The sequence below is a fragment of the Sphaeramia orbicularis genome, chromosome 10 (assembly GCF_902148855.1).
Source record: "Sphaeramia orbicularis chromosome 10, fSphaOr1.1, whole genome shotgun sequence".
Lineage (NCBI taxonomy): Eukaryota > Metazoa > Chordata > Actinopteri > Kurtiformes > Apogonidae > Sphaeramia > Sphaeramia orbicularis.
The window spans coordinates 24,333,133-24,347,501 of record NC_043966.1 but is presented as its reverse complement, the minus strand read 5'-3'; the positions used below and the strand labels follow the sequence as shown (position 1 = coordinate 24,347,501).

At 39.4% G+C, this 14,369-nt stretch overlaps 1 protein-coding gene across 1 annotated transcript; it reads left to right on the top strand.

Moving 5' to 3' along the window:
- Positions 1-837: 837 nt before the first annotated feature.
- sesn4 (sestrin 4) lies at positions 838-14,039 on the top strand. Its single transcript, XM_030145775.1, has 9 exons — positions 838-1,039; positions 7,565-7,762; positions 8,442-8,624; positions 8,797-9,042; positions 9,515-9,629; positions 9,820-9,944; positions 10,967-11,133; positions 11,227-11,371; positions 12,213-14,039. Exons 1-9 carry the CDS (start codon positions 974-976, stop codon positions 12,300-12,302), a joined length of 1,335 nt encoding a protein of 444 aa, XP_030001635.1. The 5' UTR covers positions 838-973; the 3' UTR covers positions 12,303-14,039.
- Positions 14,040-14,369: the final 330 nt, after the last annotated feature.

The following is a 14,369-nucleotide window of genomic DNA, read 5'->3' as shown; positions in this document are numbered from 1 at the left end:
TTTTTAATAACAGATCTAGTTTTTTTTTGTTTTTGTTTTTTTTACATTGCTATCCGAATAAATTATAGTTTTACTTTTTGGACCAAAGTTCAATTTTAATAACATTATGCCTCAGCTAATCATTTACACATGTGCATTATAACTCACAGATCACAGTGGCTCTACAAATGCACAAAACATTTAGTAACAGGCAGAATATTGTTCAAATTACACTTGTTGTACATGTTTATGTTTATTCGGGTTATTCACATTTTTTGCGACGGGATAGATAGATGTTATTTTACATTAAAACACAGAAGAATTTGGAATTGTCAATATTAACAGGTTATTATTATGATGGCATTTTACTGGTTCAGCCCACTTGAGACCAAACTGTATGTGGTCCCTAAACTCTAATAGTTTTACCATCCTTGACTGTTAGTGTATTGAGTGTAATTTTAGCATTTTACTTATTCATTCCATGAGCTGAGCTGGAACCTTTAGTGGACCGATTGAATTTCACAGGTTTTTATGTTTGACAGTTCTGTGTTAATGGTGCATTTATTAATTGAGTAATAAATAATATACTATTCACTAGGGCCCCTTTGTCGTGGGCCGTTGGTATGATCAGCACTTTCGGCCCCTGTATGAGTCTGATGTAAAGTGCATCTGTACCAGAGTTGCTGTCCTGTGTGTGGCATGATGTGTTTCGGCCTGTTTTGGTCTCTCTGTGCTGTTGTTTGCAGATGTTCATTAGCATTTGGATGTAACCCTCCGTGGGCCGGCTCCGCCTCCTGCTCTTTGATTGGACAGACTGTTACTGGAGCTGTCAGCTCTGCTCGGGGAAGCTTTTCTCCTCTGCCTCAGTCCAGACTTCAGCTACAGACCGACAGACTACAGCGGCGGAGGCAGGCAGTTCGCCTTTGTTAGCTAGCCTGAAAACACCAAGAAAAAAGACAGAGCCGCATCAATGCACTAGCACACTTACTGGAAAATGATCATCTGTACGAATAAAATGGAGTATCCCCTAAGAACTCAGTGCCAGCGAGTCCAGAAACAGGTAAGTTAAAGCTGACAATAGTCGACTCTATTGAACACAGTTTAGCTAAGTTAGTTCTAACACAATTGATGCTAGCGGCTAACGGTAGCCTGACTAAGTTCACTTTCATTCATTGGGCAGTGAATTATTATATATCAAGCAACACAGGCGCACTCTAAACGACTCTTATAGTTATATTTGTCGACTTTTTTGTATCTGTGATAGATGTGTTTAGCGATAACTGCCAACATGTAAGAAGCATAACATTACTTCTCACATTTTTTTTAACCTTCTAAACTTTTTTATAGTGTTAGCTACTAACAGGCTAGCTAACTGTTTATCGAACAAACATGCTAGCTGATGTATATATACTCCCCCATTTAAAAAAAAAAAGAAAAAAAAATCACTACTGTGTTCACGTCTGTATTGTGTCACTGTACACAGAATCAAGAATATTTTTTGTAGTTTCCACCTCCAGGCGTTAAGATGTCACGTAGCTCCCATCGTTAATCTTCGTTGGGCTATTAAAACCCAGCTCTTTATCGAGTTAACACTGAATGTGAATGTTTTAATCATATCAGCTTTTCTTTGTGTTTTTTTTCTGCACTGTTGGCTCAACATCGCAATGTTTGCACAAACAATGTAACGGAGATCCGTGTTGTTTAGTCAGCAAACATCATCTAGCAGCGATATGTGATTATTAATATATGTTTAGCATCGATTCTCGCACATTTTCAGCTTGAAATGTAGTGACCGTGGAGAGAAAGCCGTGGGTGAGGATGACATCATCTAAGGATTTGGGAGAAAAGTGTCCGTCAGTTAGGTGGCTGTGAAGTAATGCAGTACCTTTGTTGACCATGATTAAGAAATAAGGACGAGTCGTGAGGGCACAACACTTTAAATGCTTAAATTTCACACACACACATTAGGGCAGATGAGGATTGCTCAGTTTTTCCTATGTGCAGCGTGGATGTTGACGACTTTTATTGTGCTGTTTTTGCTGGGTGAACTGGACTGCCAATCAAAGTTGTTTTTCTCCTCTGTCGCTGCTTTTCCATTTTGCAACAGAAAGGGGGCGCTGTCTCGGTCACAGTCAAAAGGCATGTTTGCTGCAGATTAGAGTCCAGAAATGGAGCAAAACAGAAAGAGGAATGTGAAACCCTCCACTTCTTGTACAGCTTGGATTGTGTTTCCAAAAGCAGACTTACTGTGTGCTGCATTATTTTTCATTCAGGTTGTATATTACTGATCTGTTTGCAGGGACAAACAGTAATTGGACTGTAACAAACATTGGTAAAAACTAAAAAAATAGCTCAGGTAGATCACAGCTGCATCACAAGCCACATATCTCTGTTAACAGAAACATTCAAGAATCTGATTTTATATTGGTAACCTACATATTCCTGACTTGTTTCTGGATGAGAGACAGGTAATGAATGGCTTTACTATCAGTGAAAGTCTTTTGTAACTTCATCCCCCCTTCACCCTGCCTACCTGCCATGTTTTCCGACAGGTTAAATCACTCATCTACTATACGTGGGCTCGCTTTTCCACCTTGTTTTTTCATGCGGCAGCACAGTGTTTTGTTTGTCTTGGTTATGTTGTATGTGCTGTCCTGCCCAGCAGCTCCTTCCCTTCCCTTCCCTCCCCTCCCCTCTCCTCGACAAACCTCTTTGGGCTGCAGCTGGTTTGTTTTGCACTACTCCTTGAGTTCAGGTTGCAGAGCCAAAATCGGCCCCGGCTGCTTGTGTTTCCGGTGGGTGGGGGGATTTGAGTCTGGTTGAGTTAATGCTCCTAGGATCCCGGCACATGATAAGGATGGACCCCCTCCAGGCTCAATCGGAATGCAGATTGAATGTCCTTCTCCTGTATCTGCTGCAGCCCCCCTTCTGCAGCCCACTGCTCTTACCCACTGCGCACACATGCATGCACATACACATACACACAGCTCATCTCAAACTGACACATTTACCCTTGGAAGATTGCTGGCATCATTTTCCACTTCTTTGTGTGACATCTTGCTTTGGTCTCAGTATTCCTGTATGTACAGTACTGCTGTTTTGTTTGTCAGCCTGCTATCAAAGCCTGTCTTTGTCTCCATGTACCTTTCCTCTGCTCAGTGATGTCACCTCTGTTTTTTCATTTAATTCCTGCCTCTTTCTCTGCCCTCTTCTGAGCAATAAACAAATGACCTCTCCAGTGTTAGCAGGGATGTTTTTTTTTTATATTTTGAATGTCAAATGATCTGCACCTGTGGATTTTTTTCCACAACAGTCTCTCTGTGAATCTTGGTCTTCTGTAGCGGGCCACAAGTTTGAATTCATCTTGTGATTTGAATACAGCAGCTCTAATATCAACACGGCCATCTCTCTTTGTCACCCTCAGGCTTGTTTTCAGATAGAAAATGGCTCTGTTTGAGAATCAGTCTGCTGTACTTAGTGTAGGAAGACTTTCTTTCAATAGATTTTGTGTGCACAATGCCCTAATGTGCTTTTGCTCTTGCAGCCTGTTTTGCATCTATGTACATGTGAAACCAAAATATTTTTTGTCATAACCATACAGAGTGGCTTAAATGATGATGTTCTAGTTTTGCTTTATGTATCCACCCACATAAGGTAGTTAGATGTTTTCTTTTTCCTTTTCAGGCGGGTGTTTTTTTATGTGGGTGGACAATAAAGGAGTGTATCTCATAAGTATACTGTGTGCAGCTTTCTCTACAGTGTTTTAGGCATTAGATATCAAACAATGAGAAGGGCTGTCTGGACACAGCTTTAATGAAGGGTGTCTGTCTGCAAGATTATCCTCTAGCAGTGTATATCACTGATTAATAGTTTTGATGAAAATGAACTATGAGACTGATTACAGCAACCAGAATACCAAAGAACAATGCCATTTATGCAGTTTTTATTGTGAATTTGGGTGTTTTTTTTTATCTGGGGAGTTTTCAAAATGTACCTTAAACATAATGTTTACTCTGTGTTGACCTGGATGGAGGCTTTAGCTGAGTTTTGATTTTTGCTTTCGTGTGAGTAGACTTTGCTGTAGGATGTGTCATTTCCTGCAGTGCGAATGCTCGGATGGACTGTAGTTCCTGTTTCAATTTTGATGTATTCTGTCATTTGTCCAGACATGTTTATGAGATTACAATAAGTTCCTCTTTCAATTGACAGATGTCAGTAATGACGAATCCCTTTCCTCCTCAGTCTGTGCAACAGTAAGTGCCATTTTATTGCATGGTTCTTGCCACATCTGCTGACCTGATGACACTAAATCCATACCTCGTTGCTTGTTGAATAGGCTTTGAGATATCTGATGCTTTTTTTTTCATTTGGCTTAATATTTACTGGTTATATAGGAATAAATCTACAGAATTGTGTATGCCTTGCATTGGGACTCTATGCTAGGTTTAATGGCCATATCGCATATTTTTGGTGTTAGACTGCATACTGATTTATTCTATTGGTCATTTTGATAGTTATTTTGTGGATAAATATATATATTTTCTCTACCATCATAATGCTGTCAAAGCCCAAAGATATTCTTATTGGCGCTGTCAGGACTAGGAAACTATTGACATGGACAGAATTCAGGTTTCTCAGACTAGATTACTGAGCAAATATCAGAGCTCAATAAATAAAAATCACATGTAGACTGGCCTATATGTTCCGTTTCAGACTACTTTGAGTTTTGACTTAGATGCATAGTTTGACAGTCATCTGATCTCTAATAGTCACAGATAATTTCTGCTAAATTCATTATCCACTTATTCCCCCTCCGAACTATTGTTATTATATCACATTCTAAAAAATCTGTTCTCACTGGAGCTCCTCAGTTGTATTATCAAATATGACAAAGAAAAAGATACATTTGTAGCAATATATATTGGCTGTGAAAGACAAGTCCACTAATCAACTAATAACTGAATCACTGTATGTTCTGTTCGAGTCTATATGTGTTTTTTCTTTATCTGTGTTTATTCTTATGGATTTCTATAAGTTAGAGCTGTCCCTCATAATTACATTGTGAATCAACTGGCCCTGATTTTAATGAATATTTTATTGTTTCATTGGTCTCTACATGAGAAGTCAAATTAAAAACAGTGCCTTTATATGCGGGAGGCTTTTGAAATTCCAAACCCTCTTCCTTTCAGTGACCAAGCCAGTTAGAGCTTGATGAAGCAGTAACCTAGATTCTGTAGCTTGGCATACTAATCAGTAGCTCTTGTTTTTGCAGAGCGACACTTGTCTGAATATGCTCGTGTCAAAGGGGCTTTGATTGGCAGGCACCTGTGTGCTCTACATGCCCTTCATTTCCATGTTGGTTGACAGATGAGCGTAGGTCAGTGTCCGGAATGCCTTTCATTTATCAAGAACCCCCCCCAATCACGCTCAACTTTTATCTTTCTGCTTCTTCAACATTTTTTTCCTTTACCTACTTCAGCTATGCATTTTGCGACATACTGTATAAACACTGAGTTGAGGTTTACTTTTCTTATGTGTTTGTGTGATTCTATATAGGTCAAGAGGTGGAGCTTGTGCAGGATCAGGAGGAAACTCTTGTCTACTGCAGGGAGAAGTGAAATACCGCATGGAGTTATTAGTCAGATAAACATGGTGCTGAATTCCAGAGAGGTGTACGGGGCTTAAATTAAGTAACAAGCTACTAGTCACCTTTGGTCTGACCATCTGTGACATAAGTTGAGGTGTGTTGTGTTGTGACAGTCCAGTACTAGCTGTAGATAGCAGTTTGTGCAGGCAAAAGAAAAAGTCTGGGGCTGGGTGTCAAAAACTTTACTATGATAAAGATTTGAAAAAGGTCTCTATTGATAATAATCACACTAAATGACAAATTATAGGTTTTGTTGAGTTTAGAGACCTGGTTCTATGTGAAAGTGAAGTATCCAGATGGTTATTTGTAGCTTTAAGTTGTAAATAAAACAAACACAACCACACAGAAACAACATAAAAGATGCAACAAGATGAAAATGTCATGAAAAGCACAGCAGTAAAATATACAGCCACAGTTTGTGATTTTAATTGAGTTTAGTGCTTAGTCTGGACATTTTGTTAAAAATAAGGGCAGTGTAAGTTCTTATTCACCAAGTTTAAAGTGATGTAAAACGCAGTTCTTGTTGCAAATAATTTTTTTCTGGTCAAAACATGACAAAGATTTGCCAAGCAGTGAAACATTTCAGAAATCTAAAGGTAATACACTACACTGCAGTCACCCATTTGGCTTTGATCAGTGCTGTATACTCAGGTTTCAGATGCACGGGAACTTGGTCTTCACACATGGCTGCTCTCGCAAACACCTTTAGCCATTGTATCATGGTGGAAGCAGTAATAAGCGTCTGTACCTGCGAGGCAGGGCAGCTTCCTTCTCCACAAGGGTCTGTTTCTCTTGGCCTCAGGCTCCTCAGCCCCGTCGCTCTCATGTTTGTGTGTTTGGTCTCATCTTTGCTGCTGCAGAGCTTCCCTCTTCAAGGCCTCCTAAGTCCAACTTTCACATTAGTTCTTCTTCTGTGGTTCCTCCCAGCATGTAAATCCCCTTTTCAAAGGATGTTTTTGGGTCCTTTTTTCCTGGTTTCAGCTGAAGCAATTCATTGTTTTTGTTCATTGAATTTTCTCTAATTTCATGGTTATGATGTAACATACTGTCATCTGCATTTTACAATACTGTGTGTGCTTCAGACAGAATGACTGTGTCTGTTCAGCTCCTTGTTGAGGACTGTTTGTTTGTTTTATTTGGAAGGAATAATGAAAGGAATGCGCTCACTTGCAGCGGTTGCTAGTATCACAGCATTTTGGCTGCTGTTCTTAGCTATTCCTCCTTGACCGATGTAAGGTGGGGAACATGACGCCGACCAAAAGCACAGGCTGATCCTGCCGTCACATGATACGCCCAGGCAGTTTTGGCTTTAAAATGAATTCTAATAATTCCTCCAAAGTACAGCATGCTCCTATCCCTGATTTTTATGTCATCCGTTATAGTTTAGCACCATGTAGGCACAGCCCTTTGAAGGTGACACAAAGCATGTTTTTAATCAGTATGCAAGAGTCAAAGAATCAATAAAACATTTATCACCGTCACTAAAGGCCCTTTGACGGTGTTGATTGAAATGAGAGCCTCATTAACTCACCAGTTAATCTCTAGGCTAATTTGATTTAAGATTAATTGTTTGGGCTATAGGATTGTCAGAAACTTATGACAAAGGTCCATTACAATGTCTTGGAACTGAAGGTGCTGTCTTTTCTCTGCTTGGTTTGGCTGATGAACAGTATAACACCCCAAAATATTACATTTAAAGGGATAAAATCATTGAAAAATAATCAGTTCAGTGGAAAAACTGGAACCTAATGTGCAGTACTAGACAAATGCCTGAAGTGATTAATCAGTTATGACAGATGAGGTGTATCATTTTCTGTCATTATCCGACATTTTAGCCCAACATTTCATCACAGATTACAATCAGAGCTTGTATTCCAACCAGCAGGATTTACTTTGCCATCACAGACCTAACTGGCATCTTTCCTCTGTTTTCTTTAGGTGATGGTGAATGGTGAGAAGGAGCGAGTTTCACTGTTGTTCATGAAGGCTCTGGTCAGCAGGGGCAGTGTGGACGCAGTGTCCCAGCAGATGGCCTCTCACCCTCAGTATTTGGAGAGCTTCCTGCGTACACAGCACTACATCCTGCACATGGACGGTCCCCTGCCACTGCCATACCGCCATTACATCGCCATCATGGTCAGTGACGGTGGTAGTTTACAAACATACAAACCCAGGACCTCTCTATATTCTGGGGTCAGACTACACAATACTTTAGTCTGTTATGATGGTCACGGTGTCAGATGTGATTATGGAGTGACGTATAGTTGTGTCTAAAGTGGTGTCTATAATTCTGTCTATGAAAGTCTTAAAAAATCTTGGACCTGTACTTGTGATTGAATAAGAAAGCTGAATGGGGAGTAAAATTGCACTGATTTTGTAGTAAAAGCCAGTGTATGCTGACAAAATGAACAAATCAGCCACTAAATCAACAAAATAAACAATTCTGAAATTTGAAGAGCACTCACATCACCATAGAGCGTTGGATTAAATTGATGTTTTTAGAACTAGGCTTTATTGCCCAGTTTAAACACTTCTTATAGACATTCACAATTTTATATGCAGATTTTCTAAAAAAAATTCTGTTAAAATTTGTTACAAATTTGGATGAACCTGAATATTACCAGCTCAAACTCATGCTCCCTTTAAGATCAGTTTTTGACATTGGCTTAATATGTGGGATGTGGTGCAAAAGATCAAAATGCTTTGCTATAAGTGTGACTTCCTGGTTGCTGTAGATGGGGGAACTAATATACACAACATGAGATCAGATGAGTGACTGATGTGTGCTCACTACTTGGTTCTGGGTTTCCTCCAGGCTGCAGCGCGACATCACTGCAACTACCTTGTGTACCTGCACTCAGCCCAGTTCCTCCGGGTGGGTGGGGACCCTCTGTGGCTGCAGGATTTAGAGGCAGCTCCCCCTCGTCTCCGCCTCCTTGACCACATCAACAAGGTGCTGGCTCACCAACCATGGCTGATGGCCTGCTCACACATCCAGGTACAGCACAGCAAAACACCAACCATACATAACATGTGATGATAAATCTCCTCTAGTTTGTTTTCACCTCATATGAAATGCTGAAAATGTCACTGATAATAATAAAGTCATTGTTATTCGGCTGAACTCTTTCTGGCAGTCCCACCCTGACTTGTGCTTTCTTCTTCCTCAGACGCTGCTAAAGTCGGGTGAGCAATGCTGGTCTTTGGCTGAGCTGGTTCAGGCTGTTGTGATCCTGGCCCACTGCCACTCCCTCTGCAGTTTTGTGTTTGGATCTGACACAGACTCAGACTTTGCCCCCCTCTCCAAATCTCCTAACGGTACTCCACCGACCTTCTGCCCCTTCGATGCTGCCAATGGCAACACCAACGTGCCTCAGTCACTTGCCACTCCCTCCGAGCACATAACACGTCGACGGGTAACAGCACTCACTTAGACTTTAATAAAACAGAAGGCGTGGAATCACAAACATTAGTTATGATAAAAATCTTTTAAGGTCTATCGGCCTCAGGATTTTAATAACAGTGTATTTAACAAGCATTGTTTTAAGTGATAAACATAGTGTTAAGGGATGTAAATGTTTATGTTTCATGTAAATCTTATTTTCTTCCTGCCTTTTAACTGAATTAAACTCATAACATATACGTACATAAGTAATTTTAGCTTTCTATAATCAGTGTTGGGAGTTTTACTTTATGGATTTCACCACAGATTAAAGAATATATGCCCCTAAATCTAATTTGTAATAAATTCTGTTCTTGTAAAATAGATGGTTCACTATTATACTTGTCTGTATAGTGAACGTTAATATATTTTGGTGGTGTCTGTTTCTTGTAGTCACCTATAGGCGCAGTTAATGGATTTACTTTGTGTTGTACTTGTGTTGACAGTCTCTGGACTCCAGTATTGACATGACGTGTTTAAAGGAGAGGATTCAGAAGTCACAGGAGGAGCGAGAGAAGAGAGAAGAACAGCTGCTGCAGACGCAGACACTCCAGCAAACAGGTGACAGAAAAGTACAGAAAATACACAAACGCTGTGTAAATGTTCCAACTCGTATACGATGGTCATCTTGAGTGTTACTTTTAGAGCAGGCAGTGTGAAACTTGAGCGAATACCACTCATCAGCCACACTTATTGACACTCTATCTCTGCTTCCCCTCATCTATTTTTCTTTCATCATCTCTTTTTTAAGATATGGAAGAAGAGGAGGAGTTGATATGCTTTGCCGACCCCTCGCGTTTTATCACAGACCCTGACTTTTGCTATCAGGAATTCGCACGTCGAGAGGAGGACCACTTCCAAGTGTTTAGAGTTCAGGTGAGGACATTGGAGTGGGGATGTATCGGACCCTGAGCTGTGGTACAGCAAATGGTGTTGTTAGTAAATTCCTATGTTGGCGCTACAGCTAAAGGAAATGTGTTTTGTGATTGGCTGGCAGGTGATAGTGTAGGGCGTGTAAGACGACACCTCAAACTTATAGAGGTTCTGTCAGCATTATTCTGAGGTCTTCTAAGGTTAAAATCAACAGCTTTATGTTGTCAATCAGTCAGCAGTTGAAGGTGCCCCGTGGAGTTTCCTAATAAACAAAGAAAAGTTCTGTTCAGTCAATGACTACTTTTTTTTAATATACAATAGATGCAGTATTTTTATCATTAGTTCTACTAATAAAAATTGTACTCCATTCCCCTTTACATTACTCCAGGCTTACACCAATTAATTTGCGGTATTTTTCTTCTCTACATCAAAATAGGGTTATTGAAAGTTTTCCACATGTTGAAACGTAGTTAACTATAAATAAAATAATGCAGGTAGGCAATAACTTCAAAAGGATATTCCAAACTTATATGTTTCAGTAAACAAACAGGTTGCATTCTTAATTGTTGTTGAACATGAAAGGTCTCCAGAGAAAGACTTGAGGCATTTTTCAAAGCTAAAACTCTATTGACCAGCCTTCCATGTTTTCTCTTAGTCATGTAACTCTATCAAAGCCTTGCAAACTGCTAAAGAGTTGTTTTCTGTACAACTCACAGAGCTGACCATAAACAGCTAAAAGGCACCGTTACATATTCTGAACGTACTGTATACACGTCCAAAGAATGCTCCTAAAACTGGATAAGATCATCATATTCAGCATGGTTTCACCGTAACACACCATACTCAGAATATGTCTGAATTTGGAATATCCCAACAAAATATGCTGTTTATATGACCTCGATTCTTATTATTGTGGGATAGTAATTGGTGCTCTTCATGAATTCGATCACCTGTAGTTAGTTTTTTGGACCCAAACCTTTGTGCCACTGACTTTGAGGATGTTCTATTCTGTGTCAACTTTGCAGGACTATTCATGGGAGGACCACGGCTTCTCATTGATCAATAGGTTGTATTCAGACATCGGACATCTGTTGGACGACCGATTTCGTAGTGTGACCACCCTCCCATCATTGCACAGCCCTGACCTGAAGAGGGCGATCTGGAATTACATCCATTGTGTGTTAGGAATACGGTAAGTCTAAACCGCACTGGCAGGAGATGGTTCATTGGTTTCTTTGTATTTTGGTGAATAATTTGATAACCATTAGTGTGTTTGTGGTTCCAGGTATGATGATTATGACTATGGAGAAGTGAACCAGCTGCTGGAGAGGGATTTGAAAGTGTACATTAAGGCTGTGGCCTGTTTTCCAGACGCCACCAAAACCTCTGTTTGTCCTCTCAGTTGGACTCCAGTGAAACCTTCAGAACGGGTGAGAGGAACATTTTTTTCACACCGTTCTCTACACTGTTGTGACCGATGTAAGCAAAAAGAATGCATTGAAGTATGGAAATCTTACATGTTCAGTGAGCTCCTTCTATTTTCTGTTAAAATACAAAAGAATATCTGAGACAGAAGAAAGCTTAATACATGTAAGATCATAATTTATAGGGATTCTCAGTCAGGAGGTGTTTCTATAAGTAACTCTGACAGTAGTACCAAAATAATATATTTCAAGAACATGAAGGGAATTTTATAAAGTCTTCATGTCAGCTTTTCATCCATGTGCTGAGACGTTTTTGCGGCAGCTCTACATTTTTAGTCAGAAAGTCAGCCTTCTCTCATGAGTGGATGTTGAGTCCCATCGTACTTAAGTGAATATACCTGGAAATCAATAAATGCCTACAGTACCACCTTTGGTCTGAAACTGAGCAAGATATCTTGAGTGTTGCTGCAGAAAATGTAGTTTTCATGCATGTAAACTGTTCAGAACTTTGATAGATAACGATCTTCTGACTGAACATTGCAATAGTATTTTACAGTTTTTGCTATATCTGGTTTGTTTGCTCTTTTTGCACTAATGCTCTTAATTTTTCTACTTTTATTATCTGTTATTACGTAGTCATATTTGCGGTTGTAGCTGTATACTCCCTCACTGTGGTTTAATAAAGGCTTGTACTATTTCTTATCTGAGTATTTTGTAATCTAAGCTTTCCCCATTTAAACTCTGCATATTGCAACAGTTGTATATGTACCAAGTATTCAAAGTAAGAAACAGTCCTGTGGGTGAATTTTATGAACCGTGTGGCTCATTTCCATTGTGTCTTCCTCAGATACATCTGAATTTACTGATCATGGAGGCCCGGCTTCAGGCAGAGCTCCTCTACACCCTCAGAGCCATCACTCAGTACATGATTGCCTAAAGTGCTCGGAGAGGCACAAAGTTTTAACTTTCCGCCGGTACAGAGAGACCAGACACGAGAGGACAAAATCTCAACAGCAGATAGCGATGTGGGATGACAGCAGCACTTTTAAGGAGACAGAGCACCGTCGTTTTGTTGCTGTGCCTCATGAATGTGCTCTTTTTTCTTTGTTCTTTATTCAATGTATTTATACCATAGTGTGCCACACCCCTCCACAGCTCCTGCTAACTCTCTGTTGTGACGTCCTCTTATCGAACATCTCGGCTCTCAAAGGTTATGTGCAATTATTACTAGAGTTGTTCTAATTTTTATCTGTTGTTTTGTAGCAGTGTGTTACCAGTGGCCAATACTCTCCTTTAGTTTAAACAGTCCTTTTGTATTACCTATGCTTCCCCCCCAAAAAATATCTTTTTGTACAAGTTGAATGTTATTGGGAGACCAGGGCCTTTTCCTTTTTTTGTGACAATCCTCGTTAGTGTTGGTGGGGGACATTAAGTGGACTGTGAAGGATAACAGTTTTACACTCCCGAACATTTCGTATTAATGCTGGTCAAGAACAAACACAAAAGTGACACTGCTGGAAGTTATCACATCACTATAGTTTCTTTTAATAAGCACTTTTTTAAACTTTATATATTTATAATGCAAGGTAGCTCATTTGTAGATGTGAGACCCACAGTATGTGTGTCTTTGGCCCTTTTCTCCTACAGTATGTATGATGTGTAATAAACATTTTAGATTGTCCTCCCAACTTTCAGGCTTTGCTCTGTTTCAACGGTAGATTCATGAATCTGGTCTGAGTTATTGCTCAGTCACTGAGAGACTTTCACTGACTGAATGGAAGGTAATGAAACAATGTTTCAAACAAATAGTAAAAAAGACGAAAATGTAATGAATCTGAAAAGGTTGTTTGTAGAGGGAAGATTAAGCTGAGCCATTCACTGGACAATTGTTCTGTTGTGTACTGATTTCTTCAGGAATTATCAATATTATTATTATAATAATAATATTAATAATATAATAGTAGACCAAAGGTCAAAAAAATAAACTAAACCCACAATAATAAAATGATTAATTGGATAGAGTAAAATTACAGAGAAGTAAATTTGCACTGGTCATGAGTTGTGGTTTTGTGAGCTGTATCAAAGCTGATTATCAAATCAAAATCCATGGTACAAACAGAACAATGTGCAAACTAGTTGTTGAAACATGCATCTTTCCTGTCTTTTTTTATTTTTACAGTTTTTGTAACTAGAGTACTATTTTGTTTTGTTTCTGGGTGTGACACTAGGTCCTGCTTGTTGTGCTGCAGCCTGGGTAGACGTAGAGGTGTGAAAGACTGTTTAGACTTTAGTGCATATCGACAAAAGCGCTGAAACACAGGTGCCTTCAGGCGAAAACTGGAGTGCTGCTGAAGTTGAGGGATGTGACAACTGTCGGCTGAATGTGGGCTTTGCAGCTGGGAAACACCAACTCCTCTGACACATGCAACATTGCTCTCCCACATGAACAGAAACCGCACCGTTTCTGAAAGATAATACAGCCTTGAACGCCGGAGTTTTCTATCGGACACTTCGTACGAGCCCCAGCAACTCAGCAAGAGCCTTTGACACAGATGGATGTTAAAACTGTTCAACTTTAGAAGATAAAAAAGGACAGTTATATAACAAAAAAACAACCTAAAAAAAAGCTGAAGTAGGTTCAAAGTTCAAATGTAAAATGACACAAAAAAAAGTTTTGAAAATGTGAAGAAATGTTTTCTATAAAGATCCTCTATTAAAAAGTGTCTGTGGTTTTCTGTTCTCAAATCACCAAGTATTTATGCAAACACTCTACTTTTCTACTGTTGTGTCAAGCGTGTTACCTGCTTTTGAAATTTTTTACGAAAGCACTAAATCACATTTCATCACCGTCCTAACATAATGACCTAAATAATTTAAGTTTTTCAGTTTTGTTTGGTCCTGTTTATTCTGCTTTTTCAAGAACTTTAAAATGACTTTGGCCATTATTTTAAGAGGGTGACAATATTAGACTTTGTGCCTTTAAAAAAAAAATTGGATTTACACA